This window comes from Neltuma alba, unplaced genomic scaffold (genome assembly GCF_004799145.2).
Source record: "Neltuma alba isolate B1F8T4 unplaced genomic scaffold, ASM479914v2 tig00008189_pilon, whole genome shotgun sequence".
In the NCBI taxonomy this organism is placed as follows: Eukaryota; Viridiplantae; Streptophyta; class Magnoliopsida; order Fabales; family Fabaceae; genus Neltuma; species Neltuma alba.
In genome coordinates, this window is record NW_021634964.1 from 7,254 (window position 1) to 28,164 (window position 20,911).

General features: G+C 32.7%; 2 protein-coding genes across 3 annotated transcripts; one reads left to right on the top strand and one right to left on the bottom strand.

Moving 5' to 3' along the window:
• Nucleotides 1-11,617: 11,617 nt before the first annotated feature.
• Nucleotides 11,618-14,814, bottom strand: LOC114753815 (COP9 signalosome complex subunit 5a-like). 2 transcript variants are annotated; one of them, XM_028942533.1, is made up of 6 exons: nt 14,369-14,814; nt 13,604-13,885; nt 13,377-13,524; nt 13,166-13,248; nt 12,054-12,131; nt 11,618-11,942 (listed from the first exon to the last, which is right to left on the bottom strand). In XM_028942533.1, the coding sequence occupies exons 1-6, from the start codon at nt 14,771-14,773 to the stop codon at nt 11,853-11,855; spliced, it is 1,086 nt and encodes a 361-aa protein (XP_028798366.1). In that variant the 5' UTR covers nt 14,774-14,814; the 3' UTR covers nt 11,618-11,852. The 2 variants fall into 2 exon arrangements, with proteins under 2 accessions (XP_028798366.1, XP_028798367.1); XM_028942534.1 differs by lacking the exons at nt 11,618-11,942; nt 12,054-12,131; nt 13,166-13,248; nt 13,377-13,524; nt 13,604-13,885 and adding an exon at nt 13,914-14,009 and having other exon boundaries at nt 14,369-14,798.
• Nucleotides 14,815-16,094: 1,280 nt separating this feature from the next.
• Nucleotides 16,095-19,232, top strand: LOC114753817 (replication protein A 32 kDa subunit A). Its single transcript, XM_028942535.1, has 10 exons — nt 16,095-16,352; nt 16,614-16,724; nt 16,932-17,029; nt 17,188-17,229; nt 17,321-17,398; nt 18,187-18,262; nt 18,354-18,440; nt 18,524-18,603; nt 18,724-18,792; nt 18,887-19,232. Exons 1-10 carry the CDS (start codon nt 16,248-16,250, stop codon nt 18,960-18,962), a joined length of 822 nt encoding a protein of 273 aa, XP_028798368.1. The 5' UTR covers nt 16,095-16,247; the 3' UTR covers nt 18,963-19,232.
• Nucleotides 19,233-20,911: the final 1,679 nt, after the last annotated feature.

The following is a 20,911-nucleotide window of genomic DNA, read 5'->3' on the forward strand; positions in this document are numbered from 1 at the left end:
GATTTTCACAACCCTAATCTAAATAAACTTTTTTGCACATTTTTTTGCTAATGTACCTGAAATCAACGTCAACGCCATCAATATCAAGTATAATAAATTAAATTATGTGGAGAAGAATATCACTCTCTTAAATTATTCTTTCTACATTATGCATATCAGTCTATACTTTTGGCCAAAGAAATGAATATCTGTTTATGACTCTTTTGTGCTTAAATATAAAATAAAATGGGGAAGTGAATTTGGCACAGAGCCTCATTTTCTCTGGAAGAGTTGTCTCTTCTGCTCAATGAATACACACAGCTAATACTGGCTTGTTTTAACACCAGTGTAAGAGTACAATAATTTTTTTTTAATTTTCCTATTATTTTCTCAGTTTATTCGTCTATTATATTAATCGTTGGTGCTTAGGACGACTGTTCATTTTTTTAACTGTGTATCATTGAACGACAATTAACTTATTGGCAATCACTGGCATTTTTGTTTATTTAAAAAGAATATGTACCTTTCATATTTCAGATGAGCCTTCAAAACTGGGCACTTTTTTTTTTCCCTGGATAACAAACTGAATCCAAACCAGTGCATTTCAGCAGCTCGTAGATTTTAAATGACTTTTAAAATGATAGGGCTTATCGGGAATAATTATTGGATCATTTAAAATAGTTTTTTTAGTTATGAATTACGAAACACAGAGTAAGTATGTAATAAAAATTTTATTTCAATTCAATAGATCTAAATAAACCCGTGGTTATGCTTACCTTTTTTGCTTGGAATTAACAAGTAATGAAAATACAACAGGATAGTGCTCATGCTTAGTTATGACAAGGTTAAGTATTCGAACATTATAAGTTAAAAAATACGCTAAAATATTTAATTCCACAGTACTAGGTTGCATATAAAAATGAATTAGTATAAAACAAGAAAAATTAGTCCAGATAGTTCAAAATCCTTACCAAGATGCTCGTATCTTACGAGGCTGCCACCTTTGATGATGCTGCGTATCATTTGTAGCTCACCGAATAAAACAAGAATAAAACAGTAACAAGCACTCGTGAAATTTAATATTCAATTCAAATATTGTTTTTACTTGAGAAAGGATCACGTCGTTCAAGAAAACCAGATAAGCTCGTCCCGTGATGATGCGCATTTATAAAAGCCGAGCACAAATTAAAATATCACCTTCAGTAATTAATTTATAAATATTAAAAAAATAATTAAGTTAGTTATTTATAATAAATATGTATTATTTTTTAATTATATGTATTGAAACTACTTTTATAAAATCTCACTAACATACACAATCATCATAGGGATTACATGAGACGAAATAGATAAAAATGAGAGATAAAATAAATTGAAATATTATATTTATGATAAAGTTAAATCTATAATTAGCTCTTATATTAGGAACCTAAAACTTAGTAACAAAATATTATACAGACAAAAAAAACTCAAAATTCAATTTACATATTTGCATTGCATGTATATAGACCAAAGGCTTGTTATATTAAAACAAACTCCATTACTGTGCGAAATCGAGAATAATGTTGCTGAGCATACTTTTTATAATTATTTTTAATTATAGTTTCAAAACTTGCAATCTAATCTCATGATAAGAGTGTGTGTGAAATTGATATATTTTAAAATTAAACAGTAATTATTATTTGTTTTGTTTCGGTTCACTTTTGATCGTGATTTCAAATTTTTTACTTGATTGATTGACATCTACAAAAAATATTGAACTTAATTGGTCTCTATTATTGATTTTAGTATATAATAGTAGTATCTTACCATTCATGTTCTTAGCACTTGGCATCAAAGACAAATCAGGAAACGCCTCCCCTCCATTATTACAGTCCTGTTCCTTATTTTTGGACGCATCATATTATAGTTATTTAGTTTAATTTTCATCCTCCATTATATTCCGCTTAATTAGTCAAAAGGATATTAATTAATAATACTAGCAACACATATTCGGCTTAATTAATTAATAAAACTGTACCTGTACTGAAAAAAATAGTACCAACTGTCTATGGTTGTGTTTTCATATGATAATAACTATATTTCACACTACAAAGCCCGACTAAAACGCTACTCCCTCTATAAATGAAATTCATCTTACTAGCCTTTTCTATTCATTTGTGGATTAAAAAATTAATTAATTTACACACTCTTGAATTAAACGCCTAATATGGTAGTGCATTAAAAATATAACTTGAGTCTGAGTTAACGGGTATGGGCCTCTGGTAAAAAAAAAAAAAAACTGGTATGGGCATTCTCAATGTATAAATTTTTCAGAATATTAGTATTTTTTGTGTATTAAAACGTATTAGAGTTTTTTTTTTGGAAGTATGCAAAAATGAGGCCCCAAAATTGAGCACGCTTTGTGATTATTATGTACGGCCGCACTGCTACGTTGGGGTCGCGTCGCGTGGACGGCACGCCCCCGGGACAGGGCGAAAGCCGAAAGGGGCAATGTCCGAGAGGAGAAGTAACTATCGTATAATCTGGCCGTGGATTCTGAGATGTTAGTACAGTCCTGGTACCGTTGGATCGAGATTTGGGGGGGGGGGGGGTGTGGGTACGTGTCAAGTGGCGGGGGCAGAGGCAGGAGAAGAATGGTGCACCGGGCGTGGGCGGGGGGGTTAGGTACGTTAATATTCGGAAATGAGGAGGGAGAAGCTAGTCCGTCTGAATTTTGGTGGGGCACTGTCCCCACACAACATAGTCCTCCAAACACGCCACCACTGCCAAGCCACCGTAGCTTTCCAATGCAAAAGCCACGAGGTCCCAATTCATTGGACAAACATACTATCCACTGTTCACTGACCCAATAACCCTCTTAATAATTTTAAATATTTTTGCTATGTTTTTAGTTTAATTATTTAAATACAAAAAAATATAGAATAACGTTAAAATTAAACCCCCAAGGCCCCAAGCATTTTTTTCAAAAAAAATTCTAAGTACACGAAACATTTTTAATGACTGAAATGTAATTGTATTTATTTTTAATATAATCACTTTTTTATTTTTCCGTACATTACAGTACATTTGACTTTTGCCCCTCTGAAAAATAATTGTGTTGTTATTATCAACGTCAAAGAATTACTTTTAAATTTAACAATTATTTATCTCCATTAGAAAAATTAAGCACATTCATATCCGGGGCCCCATCGAGATCTCGAAGTGCAGGCGTGTCAGGGTAAATTCCTTCAACGGATTTTTCAAATTAAAAGCTGCGTTTTAAAGATGAGCAAATCAGTCACCAAAAGAGAAAAACAAAGATGAGCAAATCAGGCCAGCATTATTTTTTTAAAAAAAAAAGGAGGGGGCAGACGAGTCAATATCTTTGGAAAGTTACCAAAGCAAAGCAGGAAATGGCTTTAATTAACCACGTTTTTGGCAATAAAATTATATTTCCCAATGATACATATATAAACAAATAAAACTAACATTTCCAGCCTCGCAGTTTCAAGCAAATGACTCAGATGCAACTGGCAAATAAAATTAATATGCACAAAGAAAACCATTCATGGTTGGCATGTAAAAAATATATAAATATGCGGTGTTTCTTAAAAGCGAAATAATATTTTTACCATATATTTGTGGATTTTATGAGGATGAGTGAACAATAAACAAGATTTAAATTAATTAAAATAAAACAACTTATGAGTTAAGTTTAGGGTGCAACCAGAACGAGATTCTCAGAAGATCGTGTCTCTGTTCTTAAGCTACAAAAATAGGAAGATAAATACTAATTCTGGTTTTTAATATAAAAATTAGTTAGCTAATTTGAATAAAATAAAAAAATTAAGTAAGTAATTATTTGTAATAAATATGTATTGTCTTTTCTAAATGCATCGGCTAAAACTACCATTACTGCAAGAACTACCTTAAAAAAAATAGATAAACATGTGGAACAAGTGAATAGGAATCCTATATTTAAAATAAAAATAAAAATAAAACAAGTTCTTATATTAAGAATTGGATGTAGTAGGTTCTAAATGACTCTTACTTCTTTTTTAATAAAAAAATATTTTTAAGTTGGAAGAAAATTATTTTAAGGTTGCTGAAAATTTTTCCTTTGATCTACTGTTGTTTTTCCATACTCGCCTAACGTAATTTACGGATTTGGTATTTTACTAAACCTGGATACAAAATGAAAATATAGACAAAGAATATTCGTTCCCACCAAAAATAATTTTCATGAATAATTTGTATCAGAAAAGAAAGTGACAAGAGAGGAGAGGGAAAGTCAATGCGGCAGGCAGAGCCACAAAGTGGGGCCCATGGGGGAGAGAAATTACGGATCTTCCAAACTTTCCAAAGAATCAAATCATGACCGTTTCTGCTGCTTCTTTAAATTATTTATTTTTATTTATTATGTTTTATAATAACCTGTTATTTATCTTTCTTTTTTTTTTTTTTGCCAACAATAACCTGTTATTTATTTCACCTATACGGGAGGATTAAATAAAAATCATTAGAGGCTCGTTAATTGCTGATTGCCTGATGCAATTTTTTTTACTGCACCTTTACGTCTTTATACATTTATTTACTTGTATTTTATAAAGCAAAAACAAATTTGAGTTGTCAAAACTCAAAACATTCAAATAATACTGATTACCAACTTGATTATCAAATCTCCAACTGGTCCACACAATTTATTTAATTATCAAACCATTATATGTGTTACATGAGAGGTCTTGATGCGAAAAATATGTCAAATGTGTTTGATTTAATTTATTTTGAGTGATTTTTATATTGTATGAAATAAATAAATGAAAATGTTTTGTCTCAAAAAATTCACAAAAGTGATTTTCTTGAAGGAAATGCCAAACACTTGTGTGACTCATTCACGCAGAGTCCATACTGATATAAAAGATAACTAATTAAAATTTCCACTATAAATTGTTGTTCATTTGTTTTAATTAATATCCCAATAGGATCTTTATAATATAAAACTGGACCTCGCTTCTTTTCGTAGCCACCAAAATTTATTCACGTTAAATTCATTTAAAACATGAATTTGAGTTTTCCCTATTTCCAGCCAAAAATAATTTTGACGTTACTAAGTAACAGACTATTTAAATTTATTTTAGTGATCAAACATATTGGTGACTGGAAAAAAGTGATTTTTTCCAGAAAAATCTAGAAAATGATTTGAAGACCACGGCATAACTAATGGTTCCACAAACAATTGCGTGATTTCCTTGAATTCTGCCTTGCAAAAATATCATACTACCTTCAGTTTTTAATATAAGATCTTGTTTGACTTTTATTTTGATACTAAATATAAAATCTTAATCTATTTTATCTCTCATATTTATATTTTTTTAAGGTAGTTTTTTTAACAATGATAATTCTAACCAACACACTTAATTAACAAGGATATTTTAGGAAAGACAACATTTATTTATTACAAATAACTAATTTAACTTCTTTCTTTAATATCCTCAAATTAGTCAATTAGCTCTTATAATTAGACCGGAGGTAGTGTTTATTTCCCATCTATTTTGTTGTTTTAATTAGCTGTATATTAATTATGCTATCATTAAAAGAAATGCATTTACCAAAATAAACATTCCCAGGCGCATGAAATTACGCTGACTAAAGCACTAAGATTGCTCAGATTAAGGAATATGAAAGCTCTTACGTGCTAATTAAGAAAAAAAATGTTGACTTATAGAGGGAAGGCAAGTACCAGTTGCCCCCAGCTTCTATCACTCTTGTCAAAAATATTTTTGAAAAATGCATATATATTTATATATTTCATTGCTTAATGTTATATTTTCTCTGTTCATTTTTATATATAATCCAAATTTCTTCTTACGGAATTGACGTTTTTATATTGCAAGCCAAGTTGGTTGGTTATGGTTTATTTCCTCCATAATGCCGACTAGTTCTCTAAATTTCACACCCAAAAAAAATATCATTTGCTTTTAAATTATTAGGAGCACCAAAAACAAAAAAAAAACAAAAAATCTAGTGGCGCTGGCTATTGCATGCTTTGAACGCTGTTTGCAACTGCAGTTTCAAATGTATTTTTTTTTATTTGATTAAAAGTTTTTTCCTCCGAAACTTAGAGCAGAGTGTTTTCACCTTTCCTAATAAATATGTTTTTCGTTTTTCAAGATTTGAATTTATGTTTTTATTCTTACGGAGATAAAATCACTTACCATTTCAATCAGCAGTTTAGGATCAAATATATTCTTATTTGTGATAGTCTTTTCAAATAAGGATGAGAAAAATGTATACAATGATTTCATAAAATTTATAACTGTCCTGGTGTATTTGATTTTACGTTGGGGACCATCAAATTTGTATACAATTGACTATTTATTTTCATCAGAATCACGACTTTTGTGATTTTCAATATAAAGTTTCAAGTATGCACTTAATCTTTTAAAAAAAAAATTCGCCTTTTATTATTCTCAAATATGTTATTAGAATTTAAAAATAAAACGCATAAGAGACTTCATGTATAGCTTCTATCTACCCACGTATGTCTTTTTCTTTCGAGATTCATATGCATTTATTTTATTAAAATATATATCTAAGTTGTAGTGACTAATAATTATATGAAGGGCAGTGCTTGGATCTTGCTTTGGTGACCTGTAAAATCCGAATAAATTTAAAAAATAATGATGATGTGGGTATTATATCTTTTTGACCCATTAAAGTGAGTGAACATAGAGAATTAATTAAAAGGGCAATAATGTGTATGAGAACTGAGAAGCTTGAAGCACAAAAAGAGAGGCTGACATGAGAGATGCCATTCCAATCATCACTGCTCTGTCCTCTTCTCGTTGAAGATCCAATAGTAGTCCTCTCCACGCCCACTTTCATTTGCTTATTTATTCTTTATTTTTCTAATTAATCATATAATATTTGACATTATTCATAAGTTTATATTCACACGTCATTATATTATTAGGGCCTTAATGGTATCAACATATTCCTTAATTCCCATTATAAATATAAGCTGCTTTCAACTAGAATACAAAAAATTAAAGTAATCATGTGTAATTGATATATAAAAAAAATACCACTACCATTTCGCTACTAAAATTTGAGGAGGTGTTTGGATAAAATCAAAATCATAGTTTGAAAAGTGTTTTTACGGTACATGAAGTACGTATGTGGAAGAATTCATCTCGATTTATAAAAAGAATACTTTTTAAAAGTACTTCTGATGTTATCCAAACATCTCCTAAAACACAAAGATGAAAACACTCAACAAGTAGGGGTATTATGAGAAAGAAACAATTAGTGTGAAAGATAAGAAAGAATTAATAAACCTTATATTTAGGACTAAATCAAAATTTTAAAAAAATATATCTTATATTTTAGGATAGAATGGAGCCAATTTTTTAAATTATTAGCAAGGAGACTAAAAAAGGATAGCTCTCATCTAAGAAACATTGAATCTTCCTTCATCTCTCATTTGCTGTGGTTATCCTACTCAACTTCCTAAAGATGTTTTCAAGTCGGCCATGAAACAGTGAAATGCCGGTTAATTAATTTTTTTTTAAATTCATGTTTAGCATATTTATATAAGCATTGAATAATAATAATAATAATAATAATAATAATAATAATAATAATAATAATAATAATAATATTTTAATTGCGTTGATTACACTTCACTGGTCAATGAAACTTGTCCACAAATGTCTTGCTAATCATCATCATGTTATTTGGGGCGTGAAGCACGTCGGACATTACACAGTCAATTCTATTCACCCATCATCACTTCAAAACAAAAACTCAACCAAACATCTGTAATTAAGGCTGTACTCTTACATTATACTACTGTATTACGCTGTTAATTAATTCTAGACATATACTAACTTTGGCTCTTAATATCAGTTTATAAATTTGAGTAGATTAAGAAAGTTTGTTGAGTTAGTTATTTGTAATAAATAGGTGCTGTCTTTCCTAAAATATCACTTCTAATCATACGTATTACCTGAACTACTACTTGATGAAACATTTAATATGTGCAACTACTACAGGAATGATTATATTGATAAAAATGAATAAATATGAAAGATAAACTGAATTAGGATTTTATATTTAAAATCAAATGGAAAGTCAAATTAGTTTTCATGTTAAGTATTAGAGGTAGTATAATTACAATAATTATTGCACCAACTAATAATTAATCAAAACCTGTGTTTCTCAAACATGAAACAACAAACAAACATCGATCTGATGAACTGGTCAGTGGAAAACCGTTCATCTGCATTAATTATAGAAGGATCGTGTTTGCTTTCTGGTTAATTATCTACTGAAAGCCGTGATGGGATCAAAAGTTTGACACTGAAAGTTTTTTCCTCTTTGGGGTTCACGGGTAGATCTACTGGTATGTTCGTTTAAGATAGACTGATCAAAAGAAACCAAAAACGAAAAGACAAGACAGAAGAAGAAGGAAGGAGAAGTTCGTGAGGACTGAGGAGGACCAGTCACATGGATGTGGAAGTGACAGACGCAAACTTAGGCCAAAGGGAGAAAGAAAAAAGTAAAACATAAACCAAAGAAAAAGAGAGACCAAGTGTTGGTCTCTGAAAGGTGGCCTTAAAGAATAATGCCCATTTTAGGTCCCCAAGAGAGAGAGATAGATAGACCCATAAAAACTGCAGAAAGAGATGGGAGAGAGAGAGGGGGAGAGAGAATAAGGAAGAGTCTTGTGGAGGAGGGGTAGCTCCATGTGAGGTTGTCACAGGCAGTGTGTGGAGGACCATATTGCTCGTGAAAACGTCTCTTTTTGTTATCTCATAAGAATCTAAAATCCTAATGCCATTATACATAAAATAGTCGTCACCAACATCATTTGATTCATTTCCATATATCCATACCTTTCACAAATGCTTGTTTACAGATATAAATAAAGGCACTCATGAAAAAAGCCAAACAAAGTGGAGCAGGATTCGGTAGAGGGCATGTTTGAGTTGGCTTTTTAGGTGATAGTGGACGATGATGATGATAAAGAAAGATGAAGAGTACGTTTGTGTATAGACCTCTCCTATTGCGGACCTAAATGATTGTGATCTGAAATATATTTACATATACATATATGTATATAGAGTACAAAAGAGAGCTAGTCTGACAATTTCATTGCCCCTCTTGACTTGTTCTGCGCCACTATAAGTGAACTCTGCAACTGTTCACTTTGACATTTCTAATTTTGTTTGGGTCTTAAAAGAATTTAAGATTTTCCGGACTTCATTGAAAATTTTGCTGCTTTTTGTAAGAACCACCCATTGTGAGATCGTGGGGGTGATATACATAGCGTATTCAATTTCACTTCTTCTGCTATTTATGGCGTTTCATTCCTTTTGTTTCATTTCACTTCAAACTGTTTGTTTTCCCCCTCAGTCCCTGGTTCCTTATCCTCTTTCTCTTTCTCTTCCCCTCAATCTCATTTTCTGTTTTCTTAACCCTTCATTACTACAAGGGACACTAAGATCTTCCTTCCTATTTTCCTTTTTTGAAAAAAATGTTCTATGATTATTATATAAGAAAAAATAGTGGCATAATTAGTGCATAGTTCATTTAGTTCTCCTATACCTTCATTTTTCATTATGGAAAACTAATAAGCCTTATCTTGTGAGTTACCTGTGTATGAATAAATCATACAATGAACTGAATGAGAAGAACGGGACGATATGAAAATGCAAAATAAAAAATAGTCCTAAAGAATTTAGGATCAGAGAGCAGGTATTAGGTAAGGCCTAAGATTTTTTTCCCCAAAAATTAAAAAAGCGGTAGAAATTTGAAAAACGGGTAATTAGAAGAGTGTGAGAATCAAAGGAAAGAGAGTTGGTGAAGTTATGACTTATGAGGGACGGCAAAGGATATATTTAGAAAGGAGGGCTCAGCATCGCAAATAATGGGAAATATAGGCTTCACAATACATGTTTAGATAAAATAAATTGATAAAATATATTGAATAGATGAGATCTCAGTATTAACAAATCAGTCCACTCTTTGGAGTTAGCTTCATTAAATTCTTTCCAATAAAATATTTTAGATCAAATAAATTGATAAAATATATTGAATGAAAAGAACTGAGTGTAAATGTTTAGAAGAAAAATCATGGCATAACAGCAGCAGCAAATAAAAAGAATATATTAATTCAATGAAATTGTTCAGCGGTTCAACATTTTCGTTCATTGGGACCATTAGTTCCTTATCTATTAGGCAGGGCAGGTCAAGCCGTCAAGCCTATAACATCTTGGTAATGAGTTGTGATTTTTTTGATCCAAAAAAAAAAAAAGAGTTGTGATTTTCTTTTTTTCTTTCTTTGTTTTTTTATTTGGGGTGTGGACTGTGAACTCAGATTATTTCGTACAACGCTAAGCATAGAAAAATAGGAGATCAGTGCAAAAACTGGCCCTTCCATTAAAATAGGTAAAAAGAGACAAATATATTGTAAATAATAAATAACATATGTTATATAAATTAAAATTCTTCATTTTCTACAGAACTGACACAGACTTTTTATTATTATAGAATCACTAAATATGAGAATATTCCTAAAAGCCGGTTGATACTTTTATTAAAAAAATGATGGAATATTTCTAACAAGATAGTACCTCCGATCCTAATTATAAGAGCTAGTTGACTAATTTGAGAAGATTAAAAAAATAGTTAAGTTAGTTATTTGTAATAAATAGATATTATCTTTCCTAAAATATCCCTACTAATCAAATTTATTGGTTAGAACCACTACTATTAGAGAGATTGTCTTGGAAAAAAATGAATAAATATGATAAATAAAATGGATTGAGATATTATAATTAGGATCAAAATAAAAATCAAACGAATTTTTTAAATTAAGGATAAGAAGTAGTATAACCAACTTAATTATAATATTTCTCATGAATTTTGATCTGAAAAAAAATCCTAATAGTTCAGATCACTTTTTTTTTTTTGCTAAGTATCTTCGTATTGAAAGCAATCTTATAAGAGATATTCCCGACTGTAAGTTTTGGCTTGTCTGATTTATTTTTCCTCCATTCATGCTATAAAATTTGAAACTCACGCTATTGATAACTTATTATAGGGTAAATTCTTATTTAATGTCAAATGGATATGCACGCTTTTCACATCATCTTATTAACGAGAAATAAAAGACATAACATGCAACTCAATATTAATCTAGAACGGGAGCACGCGGACCCTACACTCCTAAACCTATTTCTCTTCAATGGAAAGATCTTCTGTTTGTATGTTTAGGGGAAAAAAAATTTCGTTTAATCATAAACAACCATAAAAAAATGTTGCAAGTAAGATCTACTAAATTTGACCAAGAAGAGATCTAAAAGAAATATGTTTGCCATGTTTATTACTCCCCCGGTCCTAAATATAAGACCCTTATACACACTAGTATTAGGACCGGAGGAGTATAAGCATATTCAAAACTGATTAACTGATTTGATTTGTCATATCTTTGGCAGACGAACCGATCAAGAATCATCTGTTCAGTTTAGGGTGTCAATCCCACGCGTATCATCTGTTTCAGGTTACAATGCCAACAATACTTCCTATTCATTTTAAAATAAGATCAGAAAGGCATTAAGAATAAGAAGCCAAAATCATTTGCATATTAAACTTCAATTTAAACACATTTTAGTTTTTGTTAGATGAATTGGTATATGATGTTGACAACATAGTTTACCCACAGAGTTTCATAATTACCAAAATGGGGAACAACGGACAAAAAAAAAATGAAGGTAGCTAATCCTGGGAAAGAAAAACTGGGATATACAAGGCAGACACAACAAAGCTTGCAAAATGAAACACTAGGTTTCTGTCAATTTGCCTATTAGGGTGCATAAATGCCACAATCAACTTTCGATCATCGGTTCAGGACCTGATGTTTCAGCTTGGGACTTGTTAGCCTGATGCACAGAGTTGAAAAGGATGTCCTTGATGACCTTTAAGGAAAAGGGGGCGGGTCAGGGCAATGCTTTCCACAAACCACGTTCAAAAAAGGTAGAAATTTGATCATAGAATTTGCCAGGCTATCTGAAACAGAGTATGTATACCTGTGACATTAGACCATGTACTTGCTCCACAGTTATTTTTGAACTGTCACGATTTATCTTAGCCAGTTGAGATTCTTCCTGCAAATCCATTGAGTTATCAACATCTAGTATTGGGGCAAAGAAGGAGAGAAGAGAGAATGGAAAGGAGGAGGAGGATTTCAGCATCACAGAACTGTCAAGTGTACTTTGTGTAGATATCAGCTATGAAATCATCGTGTACTTTGTATATCTAAATCAGAGCGGAAGAAGAAACAAATCTTAAGCACAACTCACTTCTCCCAAATTCAGGCATTCATTAAGCTTATGTCAATCAAATTAACGTCCGGCTTCTAAGACATGCAATGTCTCTGATCATCACATTCTAGGTATATTTTGTAGTGACTGGTTTATCACATCCCAGGTAAATATTTTTTGACTTCTTTCCCACTATCTTTTCCCCCTTGAAATTCCTCCATGTGCTGCCAAGCAGTGAAAATGCTCAACACCCCCTTTTAGTTGGCTCTATAAAATCATCCATTGGAGCAATCTAAACGGGCCCCGGGGAGCAGATTACAAAAATCAATTGATGATAGTAGCCTGAACTAGTATTTAGGCTATGGTGCAAAATTATCTTAGTGTTACTACAGTGCAGAACAGTGCAGAAACATGGAAGAATTGAAATCCTAGATCACAATATCACGTTCGGTCTTCTGATCCAACTCCTAGATCACAAGAATATGCTGAGGTAGAAAAATCATAAAGATTATAGAGATGCCCAACATGCCAGATAGTTATCATCTTACCAATGCAGGAAGAAGAAAGGGCAAACACTAAAACCAATGAAAAAGAGTGCAATATCTTGATCATAGATTCTCATGGTTGACCTTAGATGTTGGCTTGACATTACGCAGGGCAATCTATATCTACTTTTTTTTCCATGCAGACAGCATATAAATAGTGAAAAGACTGAGTTGGAAAAAAAAAAAAAGAGGGTATCGATTGAAGCCAATTATCAGCTTAAACTAAGTCTGATTTCAAAGTAACAATAATAAACATTTCAAATAAAATCAAAGTAAAGCTATTTCTATACATGAAAGAAGATGCTGTAGATTTCTAGAGCAACAGCTACTCACTTCTTTCTTTCTTGGAGCAGGAGCTATTAGTGGTCCAAAGCGAGAATGTGACAACTGATTCTCCGCTTGTTCTATCTTTTCAGCTACAATAAGGAAGTTTTGCTACTGAGATATATAACAATAGTACAATACCACATCTCTAGTGCAGACAAAAAGGAAACAGAATTAAACCAAAAGAGATTGCAATGATATGAGAGTCACACAAAAATACCTAGATCTGAGATTTGTCCTGCAACATAATCTCCATTGCCCAATAAAGGAGAAGATGATAGTGTATTCACCCAATATTTGTTCCATAGCAGATCCAAGAGGTGTGAGTCAAGAGAAGACTTAAAGTAAGTGATATCCAATGGGTAATACTGCAAAAGCACACAAAAGGAGTTCAAACAAGGTGGGGATACATGTTCTTGAAAGAAAAGGATAAGAAATAAGAATAACCTGTTTACAGTGCACACCAAAGTCTTCAATCTTATTGAGTGGGATGGTTTGATACTGAGAGATAGGTTCATCTGGAGGCTTATATCCTTCTGGGTATGTCCTGAATGCTCCAATCTCAACTTTTCCAGCAGAAACAGTCCTCGTAGGGTCAATAACAACAGCTAGAAAAGGTTCCTGAAATTGTTGGTTTAGCATTTGCGTAGATACATCGATTCCTGAAAGCCAGCATCCATAACCAGGATGAGAATGATACCATCCCACAACATTCTCCAACCGGCCAGCCTACACCAGGACATACTGTTAGCCAGCTATAGAATCACTCGAGTTTGGAAACGGTCTTGCAAGGAAGCCCAATTGAGTATATTGCCATCAGGAGAAACCACACCATGGGACAGAGAACCAATACCTAATAATTCAATTATATGATTTTCCCGGAAGAACAAAAAGGCAATGGAATTTTATTGGAGATAAGACTTGCAAAACATCATAAATATCTAGGCGTAAGGTGTTATACTATAACCCAACGTAAACAAGGGGCCTCAAACTTGCGACTAGCAGCACCAAAGAAGAAGAAGAAAACTAGGGCTTTTTCAGATGATCCCAATAATCCTGTTTCCGCGTCCTTCTAAAATACTTCCTCCGCTCCTAATTATAAGAATTTATTTATAGTCTACAAGCCAGGTCTTAATAGACCGGATAGTATAAAGAAAACCGAAGGAATAAAAGTTAAAAAGAAAGAAACCAGCAAAAACCAAAAGCACAGACCTGCTTGTTTGTTTGAGAGTAATCAACCATGTACTCATAGGCATCAGCTTGAGCATTAACCCGAGTCTCGGTGCCTTCAACAGGCAAAGCAAAGGCGTCCATGACGATGATGGCATCACCGTCAGTCTTACCTTGCATGAGACCCATAACCTCAATGGTGCCGCCGGAGCGAGCGTGGACAACCATCTTGAGGAGAGCGAGGGCGGAGATCTTAACGCGCTTGAAGTAGTGAGGGTCATTGATCCAAGGCTTCTCCCTGTGAAAGTCGTTCTGGGCGGCCTCGTCGTAGTAGAATATGGAGTCGGAAGCTTGGTCGGAGGAAGTGGGAGTATCCACGGGAATGATGTCGTTCTCGAGCTCCCATGTTTGCTGTGCTACCGCACAAGACGACGACAAGGGCTCCATTCTTTGTGGAGCAAAATTCCGATTTTGGAGGAAGCAAACTCCTTGATCTTATTCTGCTTCGCAGTTCGCACTCTTGCTCGGACTAAGGGTGTGTTTGGCAAACACCCCAAATCATGGTTTTGGGAACCAAACCATGGTTTGGAAAAAATATTAGCCAAACACCTTTAAAAAAATCAAAACCATGGTTTGGGTTCAAAACCATGGTTTTGAGAAAAGCAGAAATTTTTTACTTTTGGAGGAAAAAGGGGAGAGTATGAGAGCCTATAGGATATGTATCTTGTTGTTTTTTTTATAAACATATTTTTTATAAATATATTTAATCTTATATCTTATAAATATATATACATATTAATTATTTATTAATTATATTATCTTATATATTATTAATATATGTTAATAAAAAATATATTATTAACAATTTTATGCCTTCAAATTAAAATATATCATAAAATATATTTTTTCTATAATTATCATATTAATTTATGCCAATTTGTATATATAAAAAGTACTTCTAATAACAACTATCCAAACACTCACACTTCTCAAAATCACTTTTTCACAAAATCTATTCTTCCCAAAATCTATTTTTTTCAGAATCTATTCTCCAAACCATGGTTTGGTTTCATCCATGTGTTTGGATAGAAACCAAACCATGGTTTCAGAAGTGCTTTTACGGATTACAAAATAAATATGTGGAGGAGATTATTTTGTTTTGCGGAAAAGTGCTTCTGAAATCATGGTTTTGGGATACCCAAACAGGCCCTTAGAGGACTCGAATTCGGAGAGTCCACTCATACGCGCAAGTTTAATTTTTTTCCCATATTATATATATGTATATGTATATATGGACAAATATATCAACAATTATTACACTTATAAAAATTTAAGAGTAATTAGATTAATGAATGGTATTTCTAATTTATGCAAAACCATCATGAAAAGCATTTTTTCTGATTTGATTAGTAAGTGAATACTTTATATAATCAAAAAATAGTCAATAATTATAACTTCAGATACTTGGTTTATATTAAGTCAATTTTTTCCGGGAACACAAAATTTTGGTTTAAAAAAATTTGATTTTTTTAAAAATTACTAAATCTTAAATAATTTTTTTAAAATAATACTCTATGTTGTTATTTCTAATAACAGTACTGTTAAAATTAATTAAAGTGATATTATTAAACCTGATTTGGATTTAATAATTTAAAATTTTTTTTAAGATTTTGTAATTTTTTTTTTTTGGGGGAAACTGAGGGTAGCAGGCTAATTCAATTTATTGTTAATTTCCACGGCGAAAAATCGACCGAGAGCGGGAAGTCCCCGAACCCTAAACGGCGGGAAAAGGGTAGCATTCTTGGCGGGAAACGATATAATTTCATCCCCACACACAGTATTTAACATTTCGTTGCCAATTGCTACTTATCCGTTTCTTTCTCTCACGATCTCTGTTGCTTTATCTCTTCTGGATTAACTGATGTTCTCCAGCAGCCAGCTTGATGCTACTGCCGCCTTCTCCGGAGGCGGATTCATGACCGCGGAGTCTACCCAGCATAACGATTCATCTCCGTTACCGGCCAAAGTAAGTGGTCTCCCTCATCTCTCCTATTTTTCGTTATTAAATTTCTGTTTGGTGCAGAAAAAACCAATATTTGATCAAAGTAAGTGATCTGTCTCATCTGTCTTGTTTTTCATTCTTGAACATCTAACTGTCATACCGGTTGCTTCGATGGTTTATGGATTTGCGAAATTATGAGGTATATTGGGATGTATCGACTAACTGGGTTCATCGTTCTTTTTGTTCTTTCCCTATCCTTCGCACGGCCCTTTTTATCCGGAAAAGAGCCGTGAGACTCAGGGTTTAGTTCCGGTAACAGTGAAGCAGATAAGCGAAGCCTCTCAGTCCGGCGACGAAAAGTCGAATTTCCTAATCAACGGCGTGGATGTTACCAATGTGAGATTCATTCTCTATTAGTTCAAGAAATATAATGCTTTCACATCTAGATGTAGCCTCAGGCATATAAACTAAATAATTTACCTCCACTGATCTGGATGATTACTTAACGATATATCAAAGATATTATTTTGAGATTTAGAACCTTTTATCCATCGTAGCTTATACTTGATACGGTTTCGTTGTTTTTTTTTTTTTTTAATTCAGGTCACCTTGCTTGGCATGGTGTTTGAGAAAGTTGACAGAAACACTGACGTTAATTTTGTTCTAGATGATGGAACAGGACGGATCAAATGTCGAAGATGGTACCATATGAATGTTAATGCTATAGTGATTTGTGACAAACGTGTGTTTTTGTGCTTGCATGTATCTAAATTATTCATGACTTAATTCATATATTTTTAGCTACTGGCAACTATGCGGTGAAAATGTATTCTGAATGCCTTTCTGATTGTTTAACTAGGGTGAATGAACCTTTTGATACAAAGGAAATGGAAGAAATACGGTGAGATTTTAACTATATATTTTCTATGTGAATATACGAGTCAGCGGTACCTTCCTCATGATTTTTACCTTTTCAAGATATTCAATGACAGGGATGGTATATATGTTCGTGTGTATGGGCATTTAAAAAGCTTTCAAGGTGTAAAACAGGTTGTTGCTTTCTCAATCAGGTATTTTTACTAATCCTGTTTATTTAAAATATCTCAATTGAATCATGCTTGTTTGATCTCTTTCTAGTTACTGTAGTATAAATTAATGGCATGCCAAATCCAATTTTCCCTTTTGAATCTTGGGCTAGTTGCACAAATTCATTAAGTAGATCCTGGGTGCAAAATACACTTCTGTCTCACTCATTGGCCAATGTTTTATAGCTGGAAAAGTGATCTGGTATGCTTGATCAGCGTCACACAGACCACCAGGTTTATTCCTGCTGAATAATCAATAAAGCTTTAGTATTTGGTGGGGCAGTATCTAGCTCTGGGGGTTTTGACCTGGTGTTGTTGAATGTGGGTATGAAATTGGATTTTCCTAATTCCCTGAGCTTTAGGTTTACCACAGTACTTTCAATCTATGATAAGTCAAGGATCATAACACATGGATAAGGTGCCTTTTTGGAGGCACGGTTCCTAGTGTTTCTTATGATCTAATTCGGTTTCAATTTAATTTCGGTGATAATTGTTATTTGGTCCTACGTGATGGGTTGGAGTGTGCTATCCTTGGTAGCTAGCATCTGTGGATCTTCAACTTCTGTTTTCAATAATATTTACTCGTTGCATTGAATTTAAAGATTGGTTACTTATCTTGATGGATTTACATTTGAACCACATGAATATTGCTTGGAGCTGAAAAGTAATTTCCTAAATTAATCATTAATGTAATTATTCTTAGAGAAGTTGCATGCTTAGCTGGATTGGTTGGATTGTCGTTCTTATTTTGTATTTGTGCTGTTTTTCCCCAGGCCAGTGATGAATTATGATGAGATTTCTTTTCACTTTATTGACTGCATACATAATCATCTACACTCTAAAGTAAAGGTACATATTTTCCTACTTATGAGCATCTCCAGTTTTCTCATTAGTTAACAGCATCATGCGTAATGCTTTTCTTTGAATTTCTTCTTCCTAGGTTGAAGGAGTTACTCCTGCACGTCCTCCGTCCATAAACTCATCTCATGCAACAACAAATGGAAATCAAGCACCATCATCTAATCCAGTATGAGATTTATCCATCAAAAGTTTTGGTTAAAATTCTTGTTCTGCATGATTGGATTGATTAAATAATTCCCTTTACGTCAGTTATATGCACAATATAGCGTGGATGGGCTCAAGGATTGTGATAAATTGGTCCTTGATTATCTGAATCAGCATTCCGACATGTGAGTTACACGATGATAATTATGTTCCTTCTACCTTTCCTCTCACCTCATAATTTTCATCTAACTTTTCAGGATTGTGAATACCACTATTAAAAAACTGGATTGTTTTCAAAATTGCAGGTCTGATGAAAGGGGAATACATGTTGATGAGCTGTCTCGAGCGCTTAAACTTCCACTGGACAAGATCATGTACTCTTCCTTTCTATTCGTTTGTCTGGAATCTCAGTATTGCTATGCATGAGTCTGGTAAATTGCATCTAACTTAACCTGTTTATGATGGTAGGTTGTCACTCAAGACTCTTGGTGACGATGGACTAGTATACTCCACCATCGATGACAATCATTACAAGCAAGCTTGATGTATTTAATCGCTTGGATACTATAATTATTTATTGTCTTTTTTCATTGGGTTGAAGAGGATGTAGATAAGTTTATGGATGGATTACCTTGACAGAGGATTAAACTAAACGAGTCATGTACTGTGTACTTAAGCCTTGTCAGAAGGTTTTAGCATATTTGGCCTGACTACTTTTGATAACATGATGCTATAGGAATTGATTTCTTCAAGTATGATGGTTTGATGCAAAAGATTTATATTTGCTTTACTAATATAATGATTGGCTTGGCGTATCCACCATTGTTGTTGATGACGTTGTAAGCAGCATATTACAGTGCACAAAAGCTACCTTGCGGCCACGAACTGAGATTTTTGGAGCATGTCTAACGTTAAGAGTCAAATGCGTGACGTTTTTCAAAACAAGTACGATATCTATGCGCATCATTGTCATTTTTTTCACAGGTGCGATTATTTTTCTAATGAAGGTAATCTTATTTGAGACTTTCAGGGGAAATTTGGACCTTGATTTGTAGTTCTGCATCACTGTGATTAATTCATTATTCAGAGCGATCAAATGATGTCCTAAGCCCAATATTATGGGCCAGGTTAAGTTCACTTAAGCCCAATATCCAAAGATCTCATGCTAGGTGCAGGCCCAATAGACGCAAATAGCGAAGTAATGAAAAGCGCACACGAATCCTTTTATAGCCTCTGTTCTCTGGACTCTCGTCTTAAAAAGAGAAAAATATTTGGTAGGCGATGGAATAGTTTGAATCCAAAACTTTCCAGTTGGCGGTCCTCATGCTTTGTGGTTAAGATTAACCAAACTTACATTGTATGAAAATAACGTGGGATTTAGAAGAGAAATGACAACAACAAAAAAGATGAAAATTTATAAATGCTGAATAAAAAATATCAACAAAAATTTGTTGTTATTTGTGAATTTAATATTGTCAACACCAAATAAAATGTTATTATCAAACTTGATTTAAGATTTAATAATTTTCAGTTTTTTTTTTGTCATTCTCTTTCACGAAGAATAAGGAAGTGTTTGGATAGAAATCAAATCATAGCTTGAAAAATAATTTTATAATATACAAAGTAAATATATAAAAAAATTTATTTCGATTTATGAAAAAGTATTTTTAAAAAATATTTTTTATAACATCCAAACAGCTCCTAAATAAAATTTAGAGACCTTGTGATGAACGGCACGCCCCACTACTGTACACAATGCAGAAGGACCGATTTTCTCGCAGATGGGACTTGGCCGACAGATTTGGGGAATCCTGTCACGTAGGCCTCCCAGTAAGGTGATCACCATCTGTAGGCCTTTTCTTTTTTTTTTTGGACTGACATCCATAGGATCTATTTTTAACCTTACACGTATATAAATTAACTGTTGAAAACTAAACATATGGTTGTGGGCATATAAATTATAAATGTATATTCATTTGATTCACAATATTCTCTTCTGTTTTTTTATGTGAAGTCTAATTAACTAATTTAAGTATTTTAAGAATGTTTTAAATTAGTTAATATATGCTTTGTCTAAAATACCCCGAGCATCTTTCTTAATTCTCTTCATTCTTCTCCGACTTGATTATTATTAGAGAAATGTCAATAAAATTAATTTGAGAAAAAATTCATAAACTTGTGAAATAAATCTTACATATGTGACCAACATTAATTCCCTACTTACATTAAGGACAAGGGGAGAAATTCTTTTGTTTAGCTAATTTGAAATATTACCCCCGTTACTTTTTATAAAAGACAATTATACAAATCATATTGTTCAAAATATTAGTTAAAATTAGTTAAAGATAATAAACATATAAAAAGTATAACCTTTTTGTCAAAAATATCCTTATTTATGTCAAAGAAAGAGAATTGTGAGAATTGAAAGTAATAATATGAGTAATTAAATAGAGTAAAATAAAAAATCAACAAACAAAATTTAGTACAATTTCT

Coding starts and splice junctions, on each gene's coding strand:
- LOC114753815 (XM_028942533.1), bottom strand. CDS start 14,773: ATGGAGCCCTTGTCGTCGTCTTGTGCGGTAGCACAGCAAACATGGGAG. Junction 13,525..13,603: donor TTGGTGTGCACTGTAAACAG/GTTATTCTTATT, acceptor GTGCTTTTGCAG/TATTACCCATTGGATATCAC. Junction 12,132..13,165: donor CTGCTCCAAGAAAGAAAGAA/GTGAGTAGCTGT, acceptor ATGGATTTGCAG/GAAGAATCTCAACTGGCTAA.
- LOC114753817 (XM_028942535.1), top strand. CDS start 16,248: ATGTTCTCCAGCAGCCAGCTTGATGCTACTGCCGCCTTCTCCGGAGGC. Junction 16,353..16,613: donor CATCTCCGTTACCGGCCAAA/GTAAGTGGTCTC, acceptor TATCCGGAAAAG/AGCCGTGAGACTCAGGGTTT. Junction 18,441..18,523: donor AAGCACCATCATCTAATCCA/GTATGAGATTTA, acceptor CCTTTACGTCAG/TTATATGCACAATATAGCGT.